The following is a 25977-nucleotide window of genomic DNA, read 5'->3' on the forward strand; positions in this document are numbered from 1 at the left end:
GGGCCCAGGGCAAGCTACATCAGGGCAGGGTCTGCGGGGCACTGGCCATTCACAGTGCGGGGCTGGAGACGAGACCACGCCTTTATTACTCCTTGCAAAATTACCAATTTCCCAGTGATAAGGGCGCCCAAATTTCTCTTTTCTGAGACTGTTTGTCCAGCGGGCCTCGCGGTCAGGAGACTGGTCCCATTGACAGGTGTGAGCCTGTTAAGACTTTCTAGAAAGAACACCCCGGAGGCATCCTTCCAGACAATTGACATTTCAAAACAGAAACTGCCTTTGTCGCAAAACTCAGGTTTGTGGGATGTGACAGTGCGACGGGGGGAGAGGGGGGAGCCGGGCCCCACGTGGGGGATGGGGCCTGGTTCTCCTCCGGCTACTGGGGCCGCGACACCGCCGCCAAGCGCAGGCCACTGCGCCCACCCCCACTGCCACGGGTAGAGATTTTCCCCAACCAACGAGCTCAGACCCCGCCTCCGCGTTCGGACTCACCCCCCCCTCCCCCGCCCTGGCCACACCCACAGGCTCAGACCTCACCCCACCCCGACCACACCCACAGGCTCCGTCCCCACCCCACCCACGGGCTCAGAGGCTTTCCCCCGATCCCACCTCGATCCCACCCACAGGCCCAGTCCCCATCCCCCCGAGCTCAGATTTCCACCCCCTCCGCCCAACCTCACGAGCAAGCTCAGGCCCGGTTCCCCGCCCCGACCCCACCGACAGGCTCAGACCCCACCCCACCCCGCCCCGAGCTCAGACTGCCCCCACACCTCCCACCCACCCCACCCCAATCGAACGCACCACCTCAGACCCCGCCCTGCCTTCTCTCTGGCCCCGCCCCTAGGCCGCGCATCGGGCTCCGGTCCCCGGACTTCCCGGCTTCGCGGGATCCAGGCTCCCTTTCACGCGGGCCCCGCCCCACAAGGCCCGGCCCCGCCTCCTTGCGCACTATTTTGGCGGCCGGCGCGTCCCGTAGCGGGTCCGAGGCGCGAGGTCGGAGGTCGTGGGGCGGGGCCAGCGTCGGTAGCCACCCCCTCCGCCTCAGCAGTAGTACCTCCGTCTGCATCAGCCGGCATCCCCCGTCCCGGTGCTCGGGCGGGGCCGAGCTTCCAGTCCACAGGCGCGGTCCGGAGCAGCGAGGATGGCTCTGGGCGAGGAGCCGGCCGCGGGCGCGCCGGAGGACGGGGCGGAGGACGAGGCGCTGGCCCGCGGCGGCTTCCTCGAGTCGTTCTGCGAGAGCGCGGAGACGCGCGCGCTGCTCGCCCGCCTGCCGGCGGTGCTCGGCGACCGTGCGGCCCGGGAGGGCGCCCTGGAGCGGTTCCGAGGTGCGCGTGCGGCCCGGGACCGGTGGCCTTCTGTACGCGCTCTCGGGCCGCAGCTGCTGCTTTCCCCGTGCGATGGTTGCCCCCTGCCGCGCACCTGTGGGAGCCGGGCGTGTGTGCTAGGGCGGCCTCACCTGGAGGCGCCGGGGCCGCGGGCCCTGCCTTTCCCGCCTGTCATCGGAGGGCGGGGTTGTGCAGGGTCCCGCGTGAGGACACCGGCGTGGACCTCGCCAGGGCGGCCCCGGCTCTCGGGGACTGCCGTGCGGACCGGGAGGGAGGGACAGGAGAAGCAGACCTGGACCAGCGTGCCGCAGACCACGGGTCTCCGACCCCACCCGGCGGGGGTAGCGGCGGGCGGCGCAGCCAGGCTCGGGGCACGGTGGGCGGTGGGGTCGCGCGCGCGGTAGTTCCCCTTAAGGTGTCAGCTCGCCCAGCTCGCACCTTTGCAGCCGTCTCTCGGGAGCAGCTCGTGAGGGCTCCCTGGGGCCCCCGCCGCTGGGCGGTCGGGCTTTTGTCGTCCAGGAAAGCACCTTCGCGGGCCCTCTTGCTCACGAAGTTTCGGCGTGGGTTTGTGCTCTTGCTTTGTCAGGACGGCCCTCTGACTTTGAGAGAGGGGCAGTTTGGCGGCTGCCCTGACAAAGCATACTCTGGTGACACACCCCAGGGTTTTTACATCCCGCTTGCCGCTCGGGCGCCTTGCCTCCTTGCTCTGAGGCTGTTTCTTTGGCCGTGAACCGGGGGTTCAAAAACAAGACCTTGTGCACACGACTGCCGAGAGGGTGAGGGCACGTCGGGGGGCCAGCGAAGGCCCGTTTTCCCCTCCTGGGAAGTTGTCACAGGTGCAGGTGTGTGGCAGGTGGCCGCGGGATCTGACAGCTGTGCCAGCGGCCGCTGGGGTCTGCGGGGTCGGGCGGGGGGAGAAGTGGGTGCGGGGAGGTGTCTTGTCTGGTGAAGGGGAGGACTTGTGACTCGAGGAGGGAGCAAAGAAAGGTTCAGAGGAGGTGGAGGAACGGGCTCCAGAGGAAGGCGCTCCGCGCACGCGGGGAGGAGGGGCCGGCGGGTGGTGGTGGGGAGCCACCTAGGTGGCCTGTGCCCCAGGGGCTGCGCCGCGGAAGGCAGCGAGGGAAGGCGGGCATGTCTGCCCCAGCGAAGCTAACCCTCATGTTTTCCTTCTTAGTGATCATGGACAAGTACCAGGAGCAGCCTCACCTGCTGGACCCACACCTCGGTAAGAACAGAGGCCGCTCCTCCTGCGGTGGGTCCTTCGGTCACACGTGTGTGCCCGCCGCCGCGGGCGTCAGGACGCATTGCCCCGGTCTTGTTTGTTCTTCGCGGGGTCTCTGCACCCCTTGCTCGTAGTGTGAATTTTAATGTTTTCCAGGCTCATTTTGTTAGCGCCCAGCCCTCTAACGGGGATCACCGTCGAAGGGCGATGAGTTATCTGTGTAGATGGAGACACGGAGGCTCCGGCTTCCTTAACTCAATTTAAGGGCACTGACTTTTGTGTTTCTTTTGTTTTTCATTGTTTGTTTATTGTCATTTTTTGTTTGTTTATTTTTGAGAGAGAGGAGAAGGAGAGAGAGCTGGGCATGAGTGTGGGGAGGGAGGGAGAAAGAGGGAGACAGAGGGTCTAAGCAGGCGGTGCACTGTCAACACAGAGCCTGACCTGGGGCTCGAAGTCGAGAACTGTGAGATCCTGACTGGAGCGGGTGCCCCTTATTTTTGACTTGTTTCATCCTGATAACACTTTTTTTTTATATGCAAAAGTAACACTTCTGGTGGTGAACTTAGGAAGGAGGAAGGTAGGAAAGGCCAGCACGGGGTGGGGGCTGGGTGCCGGAGCCCCAGGCCAGGCTGCCTGGGTGTGCATCTCAGTGCAGCCCCTCAGCGGCTGTGGCCGAGTTTTCCCCATCTGTAGAATGGGGGATTATTAGCACTACGTGTCCCACAGAGCTGTTGAAAACTTACACGTTACCGTGTGAGCCTTGAGCGTCAGCCTTAGTGTTCGCATACGTGCCTTTTAAAAAGTGGGCTGGTGCTGTGCGTGCTGCTTTCCTCTTCAGTAACCTTGAAGGTTTTGTGCAAGGTAAGCTTTCTGAGCGGTCCCCTGTCTCAGGCAGAAGAAATACGTTTCATCCTGGCTCAGTGAAGACAGAAGGCACGGTTCCCTCACCCCACTGTTACCAAGTCCAAGTTTCTTTTTCAGGGTCTGTTTTTGCTGCTGAAAGTTCTAGAACTGATATTTCAGAGGGTGGTGATGTGCCCTGGGTTCTTTTCTCTCATGCTGGTCAGTCTTAGGCTGAAGACTTGCATCCTTTGGCACAGGGGACTTCTGTTTGGCGCTGGTCATTTCTCTGCTTCCGCTTCTCTTTCTGGTGAGGCCTGTGGACTGCATGTTGAGTTTCCAGGAGTGACCTTCTGGCCCCTTAGCTTTTCCCACATAGTTTTGCTTTTTAATCTTTGTTTTGCACATGAAGATGTTCTTGAATTTATTTTGTCCACAGTTTTTACCATCTAAGGGCTCTTGTCCTTGGTTTGGTATTTTTGACAGTTGTCTTCTGGGTCGTGTTTTCTCTCTGGGGACTACATGGCTGGCTGCTGGGTGCTGTCGCACTGTGGGGGAGGGTCCCACCGTGGGCCTCCTAGCCCAGAATGCCAACTCCCGGTTGAGTCAGGCTCTGACTGGCTGTTGTCAGCTGCTTCCTGGCTTCCTCTCAGACCTACTCTCTTCAGAGCATCTCTGTCCAGTAGAGAATTGGGTGATGATGGAATGTTCTAGATCTGTGCTATCTGGTAAAGTCACCAGTAGCCAGATGTGATTGCTGAGCACTTGACTGACATATGGCTAGGATGACTGAAGAACGTAATTTTATTTTATTTTTTGTTTATTTAAAAAATGTTTGTTCATTTTGAGAGAGAGAGCACGCAAGCTGTGAGGCGGAGGGGCAGAGGAGGGAGGGAGAGAGAATCCCAGGCAGGCTCTGTCCCATCAGCTCAGGGTCTGATGCAGGGCTTGATCTCAGGAACTGAACTGTGAGATCATGACCTGAGCCAAAATCAAGAGTCAGACGCTTAACCAACTGAAGCTACCCAAGCACCCCCTGAAGAACTGAATTTTAAATTTTATTTGACTTAGGGGCGCCTGGGTGGCTCAGTCTGTTAAGCGTCCAACTTCTGCTCAGGTCATGATCTCATGGTTCGTGGGTTTGAGCCCTGTGTCGGGCTCTCTGCTGACAGCTCAGAGCCTGGAGCCTGCTTTGGATTCTGCGTGTCCCTCTCTCTTTGCCCCTCCCCTGCTTGTGCACGCAACGCATGCGCGTTCTCTCTCTCTCTCTCTCTCTCTAATATAAACATTAACAAAAAGTTTTTTTAAATTTGTTTGACAAAAAGCAAACCCAAATGTGGCTAAGTGGCTGTGGGGCCCAGCACTCTAGGGAGGTAGACCTCTGGTCTTCTGCCCACGAGGGCAAGGGCTGGGGGACCTTAGAGCACTCCTCCTGTTTGCAACCCTTCCTGCGTCCTGCGCTGGCCGGTTCCTGGCACCTCGGCTCTGCCTGCCGGGCTGCTTCGGTTACCACAGGTTTCCCTGCCACCGTCCAGTTTCCAAGTCACAGCTGACATCTCTTGGCTGTTGTTTCTTTTTCTCTTTTTCTTTGTGGATTTGTATCTCTTTATTTCGTTTTCCCGGGACTTGGGGGGTGAGGGTTGCTGAGATATGCATGTGGAATAATCTGCTTTTCTGGTCTCTGTTCTTGTGGAATGGCTGTGCCGGCTTTCAGAATCTCTGGGAGGCCAGTTCTGACTGTTCTCTGCCATTCTCTCCAGTTCACCTCTTTCCTCAGGCGTCAGCTTTTGTGCGTATTTTGGTCTTTTCATGTTACTATTTCTGTCGTATTTAAGACCAAACGGACGTAGATGAGGGCTCCTCTGCTTCTTTTTTGTAGTTGGAGTGTTTCCGGCTAGACCCATCCTGAAGGAATTCTGTCAGGCAGCCCCCATTTGGGGCAGTGTGGTGAGTGAATGAGCGGATTTTCTCTGGGAGCAGGTGAGTTGGTTGAGTTTTCTACTATTGGGGACGTTCCAGATGCTGGGATGAAGCCTTTCCTTTATCTGGGGTGCTCACGTTTCCTCGGAGAACGCTTCACTTGCCCTAAGTGGTTTGTTGAGTTTTGCTCTGGGATGAAAGCTGCTTGTGCTCATGAGGTGTAGCTCACACGCCGTCGAGGTCAGCCTCGTGTGCGCATACTTCATTGGTTTTATTTTTTTTATTTTTATTTTTATTTTTATTAAAAAAATTTTTTTTAATGTTCATTTTTCTGAGAGAGACAGAGACAGAATGCAAGTGGGTTAGGGGCAGAGAGAGAGGGAGACACAGAATCCAAAGCAGCCTCCAGGCTCCGAGCTGTCAGCACAGAGCCCAACGTGGGGCTCGAACTCAGAAGCTGTGAGATCATGACCTGAGCCGAAGTCAGACGCGCAACGGACTGAGCCACCCAGGCGCCCCTACTTCATTGGTTTTAGTACATCACAGAGTCGTGTAGCCATCGCTACTAACTCCCTAATGTTTCATCATCCCCAGGAGAAGCCCATATCCATCAACGGTCCCCCCCACCCTCACTCTCCTGCCAGCCCCTGGCAACTGCTAATCTGTTTTCTGTCTGAATTTCTTATAAATGTTCATTGTGAGGGGCGCCTGGGTGGCGCAGTCGGTTAAGCGTCCGACTTCAGCCAGGTCACGATCTCGCGGTCCGGGAGTTCGAGCCCCGCGTCGGGCTCTGGGCTGATGGCTCGGAGCCTGGAGCCTGTTTCCGATTCTGTGTCTCCCTCTCTCTCTGCCCCTCCCCCGTTCATGCTGTGTCTCTCTCTGTCCCAAAAATAAATAAACGTTGAAAAAAAAAATTTATAAATGTTCATTGTGAGCATTTCATATGATGGAGTCAGACAATATGTCTTTTGTTTTTTGTTTCTATTTATTTATTTATTTATTTATTTTTTATTTTTTTTTCAATATATGAATTTTGTTTCTTTTTAAAGATTTTATTTTTATTTTTTTATTTATTTATTTATTTATTTATTTTTTTCAATGTTATTTATTTTTGGACAGAGAGAGACAGAGCATGAACGGGGGAAGGGGCAGGTGAGAGGGAGACACAGAATCGGAAACAGGCTCCAGGCTCGGAGCCATCAGCCCGGAGCCTGACGCGGGGCTCGAACTCACGGACCGCGAGATCGTGACCTGGCTGAAGTCGGACGCTTAACCGACTGCGCCACCCAGGCGCCCCTAAAGATTTTATTTTTAATTAAAAATTTTTTAATTTTATTTTTTTAATATTTCTTTTTTTAAATGTATGTTTATTTTTGAGAGAGTGAGTGTGTGAGCAGGGGAGGGAGACACAGAACCTGAAGCAGGATCCAGGCTCCCAGCTATGAGAGCAGATCCTAAAGTGGGGCTTAAACTCACAAACCATGAGATCATGATCTGAACAGAAGTGGACGCTTGACCAACTGAGCCACCCAAGTGCCCCTGATTTTTTTTTTTTTAATGTTTATTTATTTTAGAGAGAAAGACACAGAGTGTGAGTGGGGGAGGAGCAGAGAGAGAGAGAGAGGGAGACAGAGAGTCTGAAGCAGGCTCTAGGCTCTGAGCTGTCAGCACAGAGGCTTACGCAGGGCTCGAACTCAGGAAACCGTGAGGATCATGGCCTGAGCTGAAGTTGGACGCTTACCCCAACTGAGCCACCCAGGCGCCCCTGATTTTTTTTTTTTTTAATGTTTTTATTTTTGAGAGACAGAGAGTGCATAGGTGCGAGAGGAGGTGGGGCAGAGAGAGGGGGACAGACGATCTGAAGCGGGCTCTGTGCTGACAGCAGAGAGCCCCATGTGGGGCTTGAACTCACAAGCCATGAGATCATGACCTGAGCCAAAGTCAGATGCTTAACGTCTTAACCGACTGAGCCACCCAGGCACCCTAGACAATAGGTCTTATGTGACTGGCTTCTTTAACTGGGTGTAATGTTTAAAGTTCATTGTGCAATGAAATACATTACTAGTTTTTCAGTTTCTTTGGGTTTTCTAAGCAGGCAAATAATTATATAGTTTTTTTGTTTTTTAAAAAAAAATTTTTTTTTAACGTTTATTTATTTTTGAGACAGGGAGAGACAGCATGAACGGGGGAGGGTCAGAGAGAGAGGGAGACACAGAATCAGAAACAGGCTCCAGGCTCTGAGCTGTCAGCACAGAGCCTGATGCGGGGCTCGAACTCACAGACCGCGAGATCATGACCTGAGCCGAAGTCGGATGCTTAACCGACTGAGCCACCCAGGCGCCCCAATAATTATATAGTTTGTAAGTAATGCTAGCTTGATCTCTTTATCTGTCGATATACACTTTCATTCTTCCTTTAAAGTGTTCAGAGTTACCTTTGATGAGATATAATTTACATGCAATAAAACGCACCCATCCTAAGTATACAGTTTGAGTTTTGACAAATGTATGTATCTCCACCCACCATCAAGGTGTAGAACATTTCTGTCCTCCCATGAGGTTAAGTGAACTGTGTCCCTTTGCAGTTAGTTGCCCTCATCTTGGCCCTGGGCAACCGCTGACCTACTTTACTCTCTGGCTTCTTTATGTTAAAATAGTATTCTTAAGGCTTCTCCATATTACATGTTTTAGTACTTTGCTCATTTTCTGTTGAACACAATTTGTTTATCCTTTCACCCTGTTGATGGACATTTGGGTTTGTCTCCAGTTTGGGGCTGTTATTAATGCTACTGTGACGTTTGCAGACAGTCCTTTGGGCTGACATGTGTTTCCATTTCTATTGGATAAATCTGTAAGGGTGGAATTGTTGGGTTGTATACTAAATATGTGTTTTTATGATAAACTTTTATGATGAATTGCCATACTGTTTTCATAAAGGTGGTGCCATTTTACATTTCAACCAACAATCTATGAGAATTTCAGTTGCCCTACATCCTCATCATCACTTAGTATTGCCAGTCTTTCTGATTGTAGCCTACGTTTTTGTGGGAATGTGGTGGTATATCACTACAGTTTTACTCTGCATTCCCTAGATGTGAGTTGCAGTCTTTTATGTTGAGTAAGACTCACAGCCCAGCACAGGGTCTGTTTTGTTGAAAGTTCTATGTGCACTTGAGAGGAATGTCTATTCAGGTGATGTTGGGTAGAGTGCCCTGTAAGTGTCATTTAGGTAGGGTGATTCATACTGTTATATAGGCCTTTATGTCCATATTGACTTTTTTTTCACTTGTTCTGTCAGTTCCTGAGAGTACCGAAATCTCTAACTACAATGATAAATTTGTCTTTTTCCTTTCCGCTCTCTCAATTGGCTCTGTAATTTGGCGTGGTTATAGGGGTCTTGAGTCTTCATGACTAATTGATCCTTATATCATTATGAATGTTCTGTTTATCTCTGTAATATTACATGTTTCAAATATGCTTTGTCTGATACGATATGGCTGCTCTGGCTTTTTTTTTTTTTAAGTGAGAGAGAGAGCGTGCATGCACATGCCAGCAGGGGAAGGGGGCAGAGAGAGAGAGGGCAAGAGAGAATCCAGCAGGCTCTTATGCTGTCAGTGCCGAGCCCGATGTGGGGCTCGAAGTCATGAACTGTGTGATCATGACCTGAGCCAAATCCCTGAGCCGAAATCAAGAGTCGGATGCTTAACCGACTGAGCCACCCAGGCACCCCTGCTCGGCTTTCTTATAATTCGTGATTGTTTTGGTATGCGTTTTTCTTCCTATTAACATTTAAAAAAAAAAATTAAAAAAATTTTTTTAGAGAGAAGTGGGAGAGAGGCAAAGTGCAGGATGGAGGGTGGAGAGAGAAAGAGAATCTTTTTTTTAATGTTTATTTTTGAGAAAGAGAGAGTGAGTGAGCAGGCACTGGGGAGGGACAGAGAGAGAACAACAATTGGAAGCAGGCTCCAGGCTCTGAGCTGTCAGCACAGAGCTCTATGGGGGGCTCAAACTCACAAGCTGTGAGATCATGACCTGAGCTGAAGTCAGGCACTTAACCCACTGAGCCACCCGGGTGCCCTGGGAGAGAGAATCTTAAGCAGGCTCCATGCTCAGTGCGGAGCCTGACACAGGGCTCAATTCCACGACCCTGGGATCGTGACCTGACCCAAAATCAAGAGTTGGACACCTAAACAACTGAGCTACCAGGCACCCCATCCCCCATTAACTCAGTGCTTCTTGGTAGTTGTTCTTACCTGGCCTTGTGGAAGACTTGAGGGGACCTCTGTAGATGACTGGAGCTCATTCTCTGCATGCCTTTCTCTTCGTTACCCTGTCCTGTGGATGTTAGCGGACTTAGCCTCCTTGAACCTCTGTCTCTGCTCTGCGTCCCCACTCCCTGTACTGAGTTCTGCATGTCACCTCCTGGCAGACAGCCTGGGCAGCTGTGGATCCCAGTCCGTTTGTTTCCTTGAACTGCCTGTTCCAGTATCGCTGAATATGTATTGGTCATATATTTGTCTAGTTTTCTAATTTTTGGGGGTAGGGCAATTCTGTATGAGTTATCCCTTTATAGCTGGAAGCAGAAATCTTTTATTCTGCCTTATTACATTGGTTAGAATGTGATTATCACTAAATCATAGTAGTTGTAGGAGGTATCTTCTATAAAGCACAATAGTAGATATTGGTTTGACGTAGAATAATTCTTAAATATAAGAATATTTCTCTTGCATTAAAATTCAGAAATTTTTTAAAATGTTTACTTAATTTACTTTTGAAAGAGAGCTTACGCGCATGCTTGTGTGTACTCATACAAGTTGGGGAGGGGCAGGGAGGGAGACATAGAATCTGAATCAGGCTCCAGGCTCTCAGCTGTCAGCACATAGCCTGACATGGGGCCCAAACCCACTAATCGTGAGATCATGACCTGAGCTGAAGTTGGATGCTTAACCAACTGAACCACCCAGGCACTCCTCTAATTTTATTTTAAGTAGACTTTACATCCAGTGTGGAGCCCTTCTGCATTTTAAAAGCAAGGATGAATGTTGTGAATATTGTATTCATTCTGTGCCCTTTTAGAAACTGTTAAGATAAAAATGTTTTTCGGGGCTCCTGGGTGGCTCAGTTGAGCATCTGACTCTTGATTTTGGCTCAGGTCACGATCCCAGGGTCATGGGATTGAGCCCCACGGCAGGCTCTGTGCTGATCCTGGAGTCTCCTTAAGATTCTCTTTCTTCTTCTCACTCCCTTTCTCCTTCACCGCCACCCGTGCTTGCCTGTGTGCTGTCTCTCTAAAAAAAAAAAATAAAATAAAAAAAAAATGTTTTTCTTCTTGCTCTGTTGATACTCGGATTACACAGGTTTACTAATACTGAACCACTCTTACATTTGTAAATCTGTTTTTTCTTCTGGCATTTTGTTTCAATATCATACTAATGTTTAATTTTGTAGTAAATATTTTGCATATGTTTTTTTCCTAGAATGGATGATGAACTTGTTGTTGGATATAGTACAAGATAAGACATCTCCAGCTGACCTCATACATCTGGCTTTTAAATTTCTTTACATCATCACCAAGGTAACATTTACGTAGCACTTTATTTTTTTATTTTTATTTTTTTTTATTTATTTATTTTTTTCAACGTTTATTTATTTTTGGGACAGAGAGAGACAGAGCATGAACGGGGGAGGGGCAGAGAGAGAAGGAGACACAGAATCGGAAACAGGCTCCAGGCTCTGAGCCATCAGCCCAGAGCCTGACGCGGGGCTCGAACTCACAGACCGCGCGATCGTGACCTGGCTGAAGTCGGACGCTTAACCGACTGCGCCACCCAGGCGCCCCTTACGTAGCACTTTATAGCGGACAGAATACTTACGTACTTGGTTCAGAAATTACCTTCCAAATGTTATTTTTCAGGAAAGATGGTTCTCACACATAAATTGTGGGTTTCATTTTTTTTTTTTACCACATCTGGGGAATCAGATGTTAGTGATAGTGGTTCTGGGGTCCTTTGGCTGAAACCACGTCTGAGATATTTAGCGTCTCGCAGGTGAATAGATCAAGCGCTACCTAGGTAGAAAGGACATGGGGGAGGGGCAAAGAGGAGGGGGAAGGGGAGAGAGAGCCAACTAATTCAGAAAGTCTCTTACAAGGAGAAAGTGGACAAGCGTGGTGAAAATGGAAGTGCTTCTCAAACTTTAATGTGCAGATGAATTTCCTGGGCATTTTGTTAACAATGCAGATTCTGAGTAAGCAGGTCTGAGGTGGGGCCTGATAATCGGTATTCTTGCAGACTCCCAGGTGATGTGTGGGCGCTGGCCTACAGACTTAACCAGTTGCAGTTTTGACCACGGGAGTGACTCAGAGCCATCTGGGGGTGGGTTTTGGGGGGCTACTCGGTGGAGCAGTGCCCGCTGTGTGGTGGAAAGAGGCCCTTGGCCAGTGAGAGAGCTCCATGGGGGGGCTGCCCTGTGCGTACTCGTCTGTGGTCTGCCGGCTCAACAGGTAGAGTGCAGGGTCTCTCCTGAACGAGGAGCACCAGTGCATTTATGGAAGCCATGATGAACTTGGGGACCTTTGAAGTTTTCGAGGACTTATTCCTCATAAGTGTCACAGGGCGATTGTATAAACAATGTAGAGGGAAAACTTTTTAGTTTGTAGCATATCTGTGTTTCTGGTGAAGCACATTTGATATTTGTTAGTCAAGGGGGGCCAGAACATGTGAATGGATGATGTAAGAAGCAAAGATAGCCGTGTTTACTTACCAAGTTGTATCACTGTGATGTGACACAATTCTCTGATCACTGGGTGGAGTAGTTGGTGATCTTTGATGATAGAAGAAAAAGATAATTTTGTTACTTTCTGTGTTTTCTAATTATGTAGTAATTCAATGTCTTTTTATCTGGTAGGTTCGAGGATATAAAACATTTCTTCGTTTATTTCCTCATGAAGTGGCTGATGTACAACCTGTTTTAGATATGTTTACAAATCAAAATCCTAGAGACCATGAAGTGAGTGTCATTTTCTCCTCCTTTTCACTCCCAGCCCTCTCCTTCCTCTCTTCCCTTGTTTGCTCCACTCCTTACTGGCAGCTTTATCCTCCTGTTTCCTTCAGTTTTATGTTATGCTGTTTTGTGTCCCTCTCTCTCTTTTCTTTATTCTTTTGGCTTTCTCTTTTCTTATATGTTACTTTAAGCTATTTCCTTAAAAAAAAAAAAAGTTTATTTTGAGAGAGAGTGAGTAAGGGAGAGGGGAGAGAGAGAGAGGGTGAGAGAATCCAAAGCAGGTTCCATGCTCCGCAGGAAGCCAGACATGGGGCTCAATCCCATGACTGTGTGATCACGGCCTGAGCCAGCGTTGAGTCAGATGCTTCACTGACTGAGCCACCCAGGTGCCCTAAATTATTTCCTTTTATTTTTTATTTTACTATTTTATTTATTTATTTATTTTTAAAAAAGTTTTACTTATTTTTGAGAGAGAGGGAAAGAGAGAATCCCAAGTAGGCTCCATGCTCACCATGGAGCCCGATGCGGGGCTCGATCTCACAACTGTGAGATCATGACCTGAGCCGATAGCAAGAATCGGACGCTTAACCAACTGAGCCACTCAGGCACCCCAAATTATTTCCTTTTAAAATATGTCTTTATAAAGAAAAAAAAAATATGCTTATATTCAGTGTGGTGAAAAGTATGTCAACCATCTAGATTTTTAAACTTGAAATATAATTATGTTGGGGGTCCCTAGGACCACCCTCAGGTTTGATGATTCCCTAAGACCACTGTAGGACTCCACAGGTAGTTGTTCTTATGGTTGTGACTGGTTCGTAGCAAACCCCGCAAAGGAAAAGGCATATGGGGTAAGTCTGGAGGAAACCAGAGCAAGCTTCAGAGTCTCCTCTCAGGTCACACAGGGCACTTGTCATTCCCCAGCACTGAGTTTGTGTTGTGCCCATGTGAATGCAACAGAGACCAGTGTGCAGGAATTTTCTGGGGTTGGTTACGTGGTACTCTGCCAAACATGGACTGAAATTCCAAACTCCCAAAAGGAAAGCGGGTTTCAATGTAAACCACATGGTTTGTACAGATAGTCCAAGCACAGAGAGTCCCCCTTCCCTGGGAATGCTGGGAAGCCTCCTGAAGTTCAGGTTCCTAGCTGCCCAAGGATGGCCAGCCTTGTTCGCAGGTCCCTCCAGGGAATCAGGTTGCTGTGGGAGGGTCCTTACGCACGGAGCACACGGTTTCACAACTGCATCACCAGGGAGCTGTTTCTGAATGTGCCCAATCTCAGCTTAGATGTAGGGGAGCATTTCCCCAGCTCCCCGAAGGGATTGTTCCAGGGCCAAAGTGGAATCTTGTTTTATTGACTACCTAAAATAAGGGTACTCCTATTTATTTATTTATTTTAATTTATTTTTGTTTTTTTTAAATTTACATCCAAATTAGCACATAGTGCAACAGTGATTTCAGGAGTAGATTCCTTAGTGCCCCTGACCCATTTATCCCATCCCCCCCCCCACAACCCTCCTGTAACCCCTCAGTTTGTTCTCCATATTTATGAGTCTCTCCTGTTTTGTCCCCTTCCCTGTTTTTATATTATTTTTGTTTCCCTTCCCTTATGTTCGTCTGTTTTGTCTCTTAAAGTCCTCATATGAGTGAAGTCATATGATTTTTGTCTTTCTCTGACTGACTAATTTCACTTAGCATAATACCCTCCAGTTCCATCCACGTAGTTGCAAATGGCAAGATTTCATTGTTTTTGATTGCTGAGTAATATTCCATTGTATGTATATACCACATCTTTATCCATTCATCCGTGGATGACATTTGGGCTTCTTTCCACACTTTGGCTATTGTTGATAGTGCTGCTATAAACATGGGGGTGCATGTGCCCCTTCGAAACAGCACGCCTGTATCCCGTGGATAAATGCCTAGTAGTGCAATTGCTCGGTCGTAGGGTAGTTCTATTTTTAGTTTTTTGAGGAACCTCCATACTGTTTTCCAGACTGGCTGCACCAGCTTGCATTTCCACCAACAATGCAAAAGAGATCCTTTTTCTCTGCATCCTCGCCAACGTCTGTTGTTGTCTGAGTTAATGTTAGCCATTCTGACAGGTGTAAGGTGTATCTCATTGTGGTTTTGATTTGTATTTCCCTGATGATGAGTGATGTTGAGCATTTTTTTCAGGGGCACTCCTCTTTAAACTGGAATTTGAGATAGTTTTCTTTATTCTTTTTTTTTTTTTTTTTTTTATGAAATTTATGACAAATTGGTTCCATACAACACCCAGTGCTCATCCCAAAAGGTGCCCTCCTCAATACCCATCACCCACCCTCCCCTCCCTCCCACCCCCCATCAACCCTCAGTTTGTTCTCAGTTTTTAACAGTCTCTTATGCTTTGGCTTCTCTCCCACTCTAACCTCTTTTTTTTTTTTTTTTCCTTCCCCTCCCCCATGGGTTCCTGTTAAGTTTCTCAGGATCCACATAAGAGTGAAACCATATGGTATCTGTCTTTCTCTGTATGGCTTATTTCACTTAGCATTACACTCTCCAGTTCCATCCACGTGCTACAAAGGGCCATATTTCATTTTTTCTCATTGCCACATAGTATTCCATTGTGTATATAAACCACAATTTCTTTATCCATTCATCAGTTGATGGACATTTAGGCTCTTTCCATAATTTGGCTATTGTTGAGGAGTGCTGCTATGAACATTGGGGTACAAGTGCCCCTATGCATCAGTACTCCTGTATCCCTTGGGTAAATTCCTAGCAGTGCTATTGCTGGGTCATAGGGTAGGTCTATTTTTAATTTTCTGAGGGAACCTCCACACTGCTTTCCAGAGCGGCTGCACCAATTTGCATTCCCACCAACAGTGCAAGAGGGTTCCCGTTTCTCCCATCCTCTCCAGCATCTATAGTCTACTGATTTGTTCATTTTGGCCACTCTGACTGGAGTGAGGTGATACCTGAGTGTGGTTTTGATTTGTATTTCCCTGATAAGGAGCGACGCTGAACATCTTTTCATGTGCCTGTCTTTATTCTTAAGTGTTTTGCTTTTTTATCTGTTTACACTTTCTCAAAAGGCTGAATGTGTGCTGAAGGGTGCCAGTGATGAGAAGCCATCGTACTGATGTATCATGATTTTTCTTTGTTCATTTTGCTATTTCTTTTGTCTGCTGAAGTAGCCAGCTAAGTTTGTATGACAGAGGGTGTGTGTGGTGGGGTGGGGTGTGGGAGGGGCTCACGATGGGGTGCGCTCCAGGCTCTGGGGTGACAGCATCTGAAGGGACTGTGGTTGCATTGTGGGCAGGGAGGGCAGTAGGACTGTGAGTGGGGCATGCGGGTTACCTCTGTGCTTGAAACAGGAGTCATTTTACTTTGATTTAACTTCTTAGACTTGGGAGACTCGCTACATGCTTTTACTGTGGCTCTCTGTGACCTGCCTGATCCCTTTTGATTTTTCTCGCCTCGATGGGAACCTCGTCGCTCCACCTGGGCAGGTTCGAATGTCCACAATGGACCGTATTCTCGAAGTAGCAGAGGTAAGCGTGATCCTGCAAATAGCTAGCTGCTAATTAGCATTCTTTTCCATTCTCATGCTGTCTTGATATTAGAGTTTAACTAGGTACACTTTTGACATTTGTATTTCTTCAAGTGCTGTTACTCTTGCAGTGAGGTAAAATTCCATTTCGTAATTTATTTAGAAAGTATAATTCACATAGGAATAAGGATGAATTAGAGCGAATTTCATTGTTTTGTAGGTAGTGCAAATCTACTCTGTTAAGCGTAGTAATGACGTACAAGAGATTCAGAGGGCAGTTGTAAGAGAAAATGAAGGTCAATTTTAGATATAATTTTTAATTTTAACATTATATAAATAATACATGATCAATCTAGAAAAACTAGAAAATAAAGCAAAGCAAGAAAGGTGTTAAAGCAGAATCCCTCAAATTCTGGTACCAACAGATAATGACGCTTGTATATGTTTTCAGACTTTTTCTGAAACAAATGTTATGCGTATAGATAAATTATCGCATTACCCTGAATTTGAGTGGTTATAGACAAATTATTGAATTACCCTGAATTTGAGTGGTTTAGCACAACACACATTTATCATCTCACAGTTTGTCTGGGTCATGAATATGGACGTGACTATGCAGGGCGATCTGCGTCAGGGTTCAGCAAGGCTCACCTGGAGCAGGGTCTGCGTCCGTGCTCTCGGGACTGTTGGCAGAAGCCAGACCATCGAGGGTGTTGGACCAAGGGCTTTAGTGCTTTGTTGGCTGTTTCTTGTCATGTGACATCACCCCCCCCCCCCCCCCCGCCCCCCAAAACGTGGCAGCATGTTCTCCAAGCTGGCAAGGGGCAGGGTCTGCTAGCGAGACGGAAGTCACAATAACGTGTCACCAAGTCACAAAAGTGACGTCCCACCCCTTTCCAACTTCTCTTGTTGGAGACATGTCAGTGTGTTACAGTTCACACAGGAAGGATTATACTGGGTGTGAGCACCAGCGGGCGAGCTTGTTGAGCACCTGCTGTGTGCCAGACGCTGTTCTAATCATCTTTAGTATACTGATCCATGTAATCCTAGTTGATGAGGTAGTTTACTCTTTTTTTTAAATTCTATTTTAAAGATTTAAATTTTTTTTTTATTTTTAAGTAATCTTTACACCCAACGTGGGCTTGAACCCACAACCTTGAGATCCAGAGTCACACGCTACACTGACTGAGCCAGCCAGGCGCCCCAGCAGTTAACTCGTTTTATCCTCGTTTTACTGAGTGGGCATCAGTGGAGAAAAATAAGTAACTTAGCTGGTTCAATTTCTCATAAATGGTGGGTCCAAATGGGAAGTCAGGCAGTTTGGCTCCTCCCTGTGCTCCACGCCCCCACGCTGCAGAGTGCCCTTGCTGTCCGTGCTTAGCGAGCCGCTGCTTCCCTGGGAGTGTGTGCTCAGTGTCCCACCAGTGAGCAGACGTTTTCTCGTAACCTCTAAGGGGAAAGGTGCTCTGCCATGCCCTGGCTTTTAGCCTGTTCTCGTACGGACGGACATTTAGATGGTCTCCAGCTGTGTTCTGTGAGAGGTGGGGTGATGAGGAGCCACTTCACACACCTCTGTGTACCCGTCTCGTATGTGGTGCTGCCGTGTGAGCAGCAGTCCACTTCTAGAGGTTTGGCCCTGGGTATGCGATTGTCCCCCAGAAAAAAGGTCTTTTGTGTATCATTTGGGACAAAGTTAGTTGAGATGAGAACTGGAAACTCTTTAAGGCAGGCCTCCAAAGAACAGGTCGTCGCTTGTTTTGACCCTGGGTGCTCTTCTGTCTGAGCGGGGCCTCCTGGTTCTGCATGTAACACACCTGCAGGTCCCGAGTGTGCTTCCTGGACTCTGTGATTCTTTGTTACAGTCGGGTGACACGTATGGGTTTCATTTTTGTGCTGTTTTTGCACGTGTGTGTTTGAAGGAGTGTGGCCACACGCCGTGTGCAGTGGGGTGCCTGCCTGTTGGGCTCCTGGCAGCTGCTGGCAACTGTGGTTTGAGTTTAGGGGGGGCTTGTGCAGCTTCGGAATTTGGCCTCTGCCTAGAAGCTTCGCCAGCCTGGGTTCTCTGGAGGCTGCTGCGTGTGGGACTGGCTGGTGAGCGGGTCCCGGAGATTTGTATTTTGTGTGTAACGGTGCCCGTCCTTGATCCTTTCTTTAGACCTACTTGGTTGTCAGCGACAAGGCCCGAGATGCGGCTGCTGTCCTCGTGTCCAAGTAAGTACCTGTTGGCCCCTCCCAGCTGTGTTGTTGATGTGTGGCTGGTGTGTTCAGAGAGGTTTTGTCTTACGTACTCTTCTGTGTTCCCTGTGTGTCTGTGTTACCTGGGAGGAGGTCTCTGGGCTGATGGGCCTGGGGAAGTCTTTCCTACTGCCCAATACTTGTCTCTTTCTTTGAGGGAGCATTGACACTGTTTGGGCGGAGGAGACCTCTGAACCTGATGGTGCTGGCTAGGGGCTCACGGAGGTCAGCTGATGGGCCCATCCACAGAGCACAGATTCACAACAGGTGGGGCAGGGCTCACCTTTGGGGTGGTGGCCGTTAGATGAGTCTTTAAAGGTCACCCGGCAGTTAACAACGCTGTGGTTTATGGAGATCATGATATTGATTGGATCATTGTGGCTTAGGGTAAAAATCCCCAAACGTTCTCTGTTGACTAAAAATCAGGCTGTGCCTGAGGCAGGTAAAGATGAGCTGTGATGAGCTGGGTGAGATGACCCTAACAGCAGGCCTGGCTGCTCTGAAGATCCTCAGCGATGTGCATGAGGGCTGTGTAAACTTGTGTCACGAGATGTGAGAACCGAAGGAAGCAGTTTTTCTAAATTAATCTTTTGTGGCCTAAAATAAGTGCATGGAATAAATAAATTAGAAAATTTGGCTTTCCCCTTTCTACATTTGTGAAAGTTGAAAATGGGTCTAAAACCTTCTGGCTGTTTTGATTGGGAAAACGGGCAACACCTCACTCAGGGTCCCCTTACGCTTAGGTGTATGCCATGACCTTCTTCCCCAAAGTGGGAGGAGAAACCCTTAGTCTGTAGGGCAGTGGGGTGTGGGATGAGGGATTTGTGCAGGTGCCTGGCGCACTGTAGGGCAGGGCTTGAAGAGAACAGCTGACTGCAGGAGTGAGGGGCAAACATGTGAGCCCCCGGTGTCGCTTCCCCTGGGGGAGGGTGATACTCACTGGACAGAGGTTTCTCGTTAAAAAACAGTTTCTTTTTAATTGTAAGAATAATCCTGTGTCTTGGAAAATAAAAGTATAAGGCATAAAATCCACATGTACCTTCATCTCCCAGAGATGTGACTGCTTTTGCCTGTTGTCCTGTTGTCTGTCTGTGTGTCCTGTCCATGGGCATGTGGGCGCCCACGCTTGTCGTACCGGGTGCCAGCAGCTGGGCCTGGAGCTTCATCCCGTCTTCTTCCAAAACGCAATTATGATGTGAACACATTGCTGTTTCTGCAGTCCCCGGTTGGACACGTAGACTTACTATTTTTTATTACCAGCAATACTGAGGGTTTGATAGAGGTTTTTTTTAAAGTTTATTTATTTTGAGAGAGAGAGAGAGAGCGAGCACAGGAGCATCAGCGTGAGGGAGGTGGGGAGAGCAGAGAGAGAGGATCCCACGCAGGCTCTGCACTGTCAGCACAGAGCCCGACGCGGGGCCCGAACCCACGAACCATGAGATTATAACTCCAGGCGAAATCAAAAGTCAGGTGCTCAACCAGCTGAGCTGCCCAGGTACCCTGAGGGTCTGGTAGAGTTATGTTGCCCTTGACTTTGTGGAGCATTGTGTTTGTAGGGGCTGGGGAGGTGAAACCCTCAACCTTTGTTCCCTCCCTGATGTCCTCCAGGAAAGGTGACCTGGGGACAGATCCAACCACTTGGTGGGACTCTGCTGCACCATCTAGTGGTCAGGATGAGTACATGTTTCACATAGTGGAGGCTGGTTTTCAGCACATTAAAAATGCTCTGGCCAGCCAGGTCACGATCTCGCGGTCCGGGAGTTCGAGCCCCGCGTCGGGCTCTGGGCTGATGGCTCAGAGCCTGGAGCCTGTTTCCGATTCTGTGTCTCCCTCTCTCTCTGCCCCTCGCCCGTTCATGCTCTGTCTCTCTCTGTCCCAAAAATAAATAAACGTTGAAAAAAAAAAATTAAAAAAAAAAAATGCTCTGGCCATTTTGCCAGGTGGTGGCTACATCCTGGTGCTGTGTAGCCAGCTTCTCAAGAGTGTTCTAGAATGGGCGGTGCTGTAACTGCATGGCTGAGCATCTTCTCATACACCCGGCAGTGGCTCTTCTGAGGGAAGAGAGGGCTCTGAGGTGGGAGGGCTTCTAGTTGGGACAGGAGCTTCCTGCAGGGATGCTGAGGTAGGTGCCGGGACCACACTGAGCGCTGCTCTGAGGTGAGCCATGACCCGGTGTGACATGAGGAAGAAATGGGCCAGAACGTCGCAAAGCAGGTTTGCACAGCATTAGCGCAGAGCCCCCCAAGTGTGTTCTGTGGGGGGCATCTGGAGGGACTGTGAAGTCCTACCTCCTGATGCTTTCTGGTCCCATGTCTCCTTGAGAGGCTGCTCATCTCCAGCTGTCTCTTCATGTTTTCTGCTTGTTTCCTGTGTTCTGCCCCCAGAGTGGAAGCTGCCCTAGCAGAGTGTGGGCTTAACCTGAGCCCCTTTTCAGATAGCTGAGGGCCTGCCATTTGGACTGGCTAGAGAGGAGTAAAGGGGGCCCAGGCTTTGGTGTGGGGCTTGGGGCTGGCTGCCAGCTCAGACCAGGTGTGTTAGCGGCAGGTCCAGTATGTGCTGTCTGAGCAGATGTGGGCTCTGCATGGGGCTGTGCGGTATTGGGTGGAGGGGTGGGGAAGGAAGACCCATGGCAGATGCAGGGGGAGAGGGCCTTGGGCCTGCTGCTGGGCCAGACCTCGCCGTATGGGGGTACTGTGTCCCGAGGTGAAGGGATGGAGTTGGGCCAAGGAAAGGGAAGGGCTGAGTAGTAGGTGTTGGGGGGGTTCCTGGGCAGTGATGGTGACAGGTCAAGGTGGTCCTGTAGTGTATGGGGCCTCAGGATGAGTGGGGACCCAGGAGGGATGAGATGGGGGTGGTAGGGCCTGTGTCTGACCTCAGAGAGGTCATGTTGGGGAATGACGTCCTAAGGGCCATGGTCTGGGAGGTGTCTTGGTGTTTTAGATTCGAGAGTGTCCTAGAGTGTGTGTCATGAAAGGAGGACATAATGCACATTACAGATGACAGACGTCCTGGCTTGGAGGGCCATCTCAGGGGGAGGATGTGGTGGGCCAGAAAGAGGTGAGCTCTCTTCAGTTGGGGCCTTGGTTGAACTGTCTGTTTCCTTCTGGCAGGTTCGTTACACGGCCTGATGTCAAGCAGAAGAAGATGGCAGGTTTCCTGGACTGGAGCCTGCACACTTTGACTCGCTCCTCCTTCCAGACCATCGAGGGGGTCATTGCCATGGATGGCACGCTGCAGGCCCTGGTAAACACTGCCCCAGGGGAGGGGACAAGTTCTCTTCACTTTTGATTCTGTTCTGAAGTAGCTTGAGCATAGTAAGAGATAGTGAACCCCCATGGACAGTACTGCCCTTTATAACCCGGGGTTGTCCTTGCATTGTCAGCAAAGGGCTTTCTGTTCCAGGGAAGGAGATGGCCTGAGCCAGCCTGCTGCATCACCACCAGGGGGCAGCAGTGTCCACAGAGCTGGGGCAGGGAGGTGGGCAGGGAGGTGGGCAGGGCGTGCCCTCCTTGGGTTTCCTGCTGTGTAATTGTGTTACGGAGTATAATTATCGAATCAGCTCTGATGAAATAAGGCAGGTGATTTCACGTTTGGTTTTGTTCAGATACTCAGGGTGTTTGTGACAAGCATGTTATATACAAAACCTGGCCCCCACCCCCAGTGCCCTGGTTGGTGCCCTCCCTGCCACCCTTCTCCACTTCCTGCTTCACCTGTCTGTAACGTTGCCTTTTCTAGTGCTAGTGAGGAGGACAGTCCCCAGAAAAGGGGAGGCCGCCCAGGCCCTGGAGCTATCCTCCTGTCCTCATGGTCCTTGGGCGTTGCTGGGCCCGTGCCCGCTCTCTGCTCTTTACCCGCCACGGGTGAGACTTGGTTCTTGGCCTCATTTCTGAAGCTGTAGAATCCTGTGGCCCACTTTCCCGAGAGCAGGGCATTTTGGATTGTGTTTAAATGGAGGTGTTTGGACCCATGACTCAGTGTGATGTCATTTTCTTGGGTGTTGTCCTGTGTGCTTTCCTTGGCTGTCTCAGGTTGGGACAAGGTGTAGGGAGCCATGAGGGCCGGTGGAAAGTGGGGCTGACGGTGTTATCACCCAAGGGCGTGGGCACAGGATGTGGGAGGAGAGGAGATAACAGTGGGGTCTGCCTCGGGGGCCCAGGGAAAGCCCTTTTCTCACTGCACACCCTGCCCTGGGCACACAGGGCATGGACTGCCTGGCCTCTCTCAGGAATTTCCTTGGCATCTGTTTCTGTCCACATTGCTGTTGTCTTCACGAAGGACAGCCTTTCAAATGATGAGACTATTTCAAGACATTTTGTAAAGAAACCTGGAAAAATAAAACATTTTCCAAATTCCTGTAGTCTGTTGAGGTGCTATTTTTTTTTTTTTTTTTTAATGTTTATTGGGACCCCTGGGTGAGTCAGTTAAGTGTCCCACTTTGGCTCAGGTCATGATCTCACAGTTTGTGAGTTTGAGCTCCACATTGGACACGCCCACCTCTGGTCCCCCTCCCTTCCCCCCCCCACTCGTTTTCTCTCTCTCTCTCTCTCTCTCTCTCTCTCTCTCTCTCTCTCTCTCAAAAATAAACATTAAAAGTTTATTTATTTTGAGAGAGAGAGAGAAACGTGAGAAGGGCAGACAGAGAGAGGGAGAGAGAGAATCCCAAGCAGGTTCCACGCTGTCAGCGCAGAGCGGGATGTGGGGCTCGAACCCACGAACTGTGAGATCATGACCTGAGCTGAAACCAAGAGTTGGACGCTCAATCAAGTGAGCCACCCAGGTGCCCCTACGTTTTTTCTTTTTTTTTTTTTTTTTGAGTGATGTGTTGTTTTTTAAGCTTTCTTTCAGTCTATAAATGAATGTGATATGTTGTATGATACTTTAAAAAAAATATTGAGATATAAAGCACATAAGTACTTTGCTTTTTAAAGTGTATATTCAGTGATTATTTTGTGTATGCACAAGGTCGGACACCCATCACAACTATCCAATTCCAGAATATTCTCATCACCCTTAAAGGAAAACTCACACCCATTAGCAGTCACTCCCCATTCATCTCTGCAGCCATTAATCTAGTTTCTATTCCTGGATTTGCTCATTCTGGATATTTTATATAAGTGGAGTTGTACATGTGACCTTCTGTCACTGGCTTCTTTGATTTAGCATCATGTTTTCAAGGTTTACCCACGTTGTACCTGGTGTCACTAATTCATTCTCTTTATGGCCAGATAATATTCCATCGTATGGGTGTTCTTAGTTATTACGGATAACGCTAACCTGAACTTTTGTAAAAGTTTTTGTTTGAGCGTGTGTTTTCAGTTCCCTTGGGTACATAACTAGTTTTTTTTTTTTCTAGTTTAACAATTTCAGTATTTTTCTGTGTTTTTGAAGTCCTACTTTTTCTCATGGCCACATACTTATCATGTTGCTGAGACATGGGGTATCAGCCTGTGCCCTCAGGTGGTGCTCACTCCAGCTGTGTGTGGAGGGGGTGCTTAAAAAGGGTTTTATTGGGATTTTCGCTGTAATTGCTATGAAGGGAGTCTGTGCAGGGAGAAGCTGGCCTGCAGGGTCCCGGGCAGGGAAGGGGATCGGAGGGTGAGGTGCAGGGCTCACTTGTGTGTCTGTGAGGCTTTTGTTGCCTGAATCCTGGGGCGGGGGGCAGTGTGCATTTATGTTTTAGGTAATTTCGGTGGAGGAGGAGTGATGGGGCAGAGATGGTTTATTTGAAGGTTTAGGTGTAAGTGGGTTCCTTAATTTTTTGCCGTGAGTCATGTTGAGAAGTCTTAGGCCACGAGAAACAATTGGAAGGTCTGACAGAATGTAGCTGGAACCTGTCAGTCCACTGTGGCCTGCAGGGCAGAATGCTAGACCCGCCTGCGTGTGGGCGCTGGAGGGGCAGGCACATTCGACTTAGCTTGCTTTTGTGGTTACCGTCCTCTGTTAGATCTTCTTAGCCCAGAAAGGAATTTGCATTTGGGCTGGGCTCCCAGGGTCTCCTGTAGCCCTTGCCCAGCAGCTGCCCCCCCCTCCTCCCCCAGGAGCCACAGCTGTGTTCACATGCATGGGGGCAGCTGGACCATCAGGGTACCTAGGCTGTGGGCTGGAGCCTGCTGTGACCTCCCTAGGGACCTGCAGGCAGGTGAGGCCCAAGTGGCCCCTGTCTGGGCTGGCAGCCGGGAGGCAGGTCCCCCTTAGGAGACCACGGTGGGTCTGTGCTTTCATGCCACCCTCGAGAGTTCCTGCTGGCTCCCTTGTCCCCAGACTAAAGTTCTTGGGGGCTCCGTTGCTCTTCCTGGAGGCTTGAGAAGGGCATGAGGACCCCTTTACGTCCAGTTCTACAGCTGCTTTGCCCATAGGACCTTTTATTTATTTCTTAAAATGTTTTTGATCATTTTGTTGCTTGTCTCTAGGCTGTCCCCAGGTTTTCTGTTTCTTCTTCCTAAGTGGGACTCATACGCCTTTAACAGCAAAACCTGGTGCTGGGTGGGAGAGGCTGTTGGTGTGTCCTCGCTGTGGGTCAGCGTCCCTCTCAGTGGAGAGGGCCAGCCAGGAGAGGGGTGGTGCTGTGGATTCTCTAGGCCACACTGGAAGTTCTCTTTCTCTCTTCTTCCTGAGGAACGAGGAGATTTTCTCAAAGGCTTTTCCTGCCCCGTCTCCTAGCTGGGCACTGTGGCAGTGGCACGTCTGCTGTCTGGAGAGGCGCCCTCGGCGAGGTGGGCAGCTGCCTGATGGGGCAGCCCAAGTCCCTGGCAAGTGAGTAAATGGAGCTGCTGGGAAACAATGGCCTGCAGGGCCCAGCACACCCTTTTAGGAGCCTTCTGAAGCCCCTGTGTTTCTTCTGGAAAACCTAGGGTCTTTTTGGAATCTCATGTCTCGTTTCCTTTCTCTTTTTCCTTTTCAAAGCAGTGATTAGGTCTGATTGCTGCTGCTGCCTCCTGGGCAGGAGGAAGTGGTGTGGGGTGCTGGGCTCTCCCAAGCGGGGAGCGGGTTTCGCCATGAGCTCGTCAGACCTGAACAGCAGAGGCCGGGCGTCCGCGGTGCATGATGAAACTTGCAGGTGTATTGTGCTTTCGGATTTCGTCTGTCTCCTTTGATGCACTTGGCTTCATTTCTATCCACCTGTTCATTAGGGCGAGTTAGGCAAGACAGGTGAACTTGTAACGAGCACCATCGAAACTAGGGTTTGATTTTATTTTCCTGGAAGCATGTTCCTCTTACAGTGACGAATTCTAACTCTTCTGTGGTGGGGAGTGGGAGACTGGCAGCTTCTTCACATCATTGGAAGTTCCCTCTTGTTTAGTCCTGCTTTATAAATTTTTTTTTAATGTTTATTTTTGAGAGAGAGCAGGCGAGAAAGAGGCAGAGTGCTAGCTGAGGAGGGGCAGAGAGAGTGGGAGACACAGTCTGAAGCAGGCTTCAGGCTCTGAGCTGTCAGCGCAGAGCCCGATACGGGGCTCGAACTCACAAACTGTGAGATCATGCCCTGAGCCGGTCAGACGCTTAACCAGCTGCGCCATCCAGGTGCCCTGAGTCCAGCTTTAATAAGCATTAGGATTGTTGCAAATTGAGGAAATTCAGAGAAGGAAAACGCAGTGTTAACAATTGAAAATGGTCATCATTTGTATATGCTGTACCTCTGCTTCCTTATTGGTGGTTGTGCCCTCCTGGCTTTCACTGCTCAGACTGAAGAGTGTAAGGACTGACTCATGATGTGGGGTTTCTCTTCATGCAGTCCCTGTGATGGCTGGGACGTGGGTGTGGACTTTTAGCGCTGAAGACAGAGTTCTTACATAAAAATATGGCCGGTGTGATGAGTCGTAACAAAACACTCTCCTCTGCCATTTGTTACGATTGCATCCTTCCTTCACAATGAGGGTTGTTTTATTTAGTTTATCATTG

At 49.4% G+C, this 25977-nt stretch overlaps 1 protein-coding gene across 2 annotated transcripts in view; it reads left to right on the plus strand.

The window, feature by feature from the left end:
* The first annotated feature begins 1020 nt into the window (after positions 1 to 1020).
* Positions 1021 to 25977, plus strand: part of TBCD (tubulin folding cofactor D) — a 164850-nt gene continuing 139893 nt past the window's right edge. The window contains exons 1-7 of one of the 2 annotated variants that reach the window (XM_030296703.1): positions 1021 to 1325; positions 2500 to 2550; positions 10784 to 10881; positions 12213 to 12314; positions 15698 to 15844; positions 17999 to 18054; positions 21189 to 21321. In XM_030296703.1, coding sequence (XP_030152563.1) covers positions 1142 to 1325; positions 2500 to 2550; positions 10784 to 10881; positions 12213 to 12314; positions 15698 to 15844; positions 17999 to 18054; positions 21189 to 21321 — 771 coding nt within the window. In that variant the 5' untranslated portion in view covers positions 1021 to 1141. The remainder of the gene's footprint in view (positions 1326 to 2499; positions 2551 to 10783; positions 10882 to 12212; positions 12315 to 15697; positions 15845 to 17998; positions 18055 to 21188; positions 21322 to 25977) is intronic. The other variant, XM_030296704.1, reaches the window with a different exon arrangement.

Source organism: Lynx canadensis, chromosome E1, assembly GCF_007474595.2.
Source record: "Lynx canadensis isolate LIC74 chromosome E1, mLynCan4.pri.v2, whole genome shotgun sequence".
Taxonomy (NCBI): Eukaryota; Metazoa; Chordata; class Mammalia; order Carnivora; family Felidae; genus Lynx; species Lynx canadensis.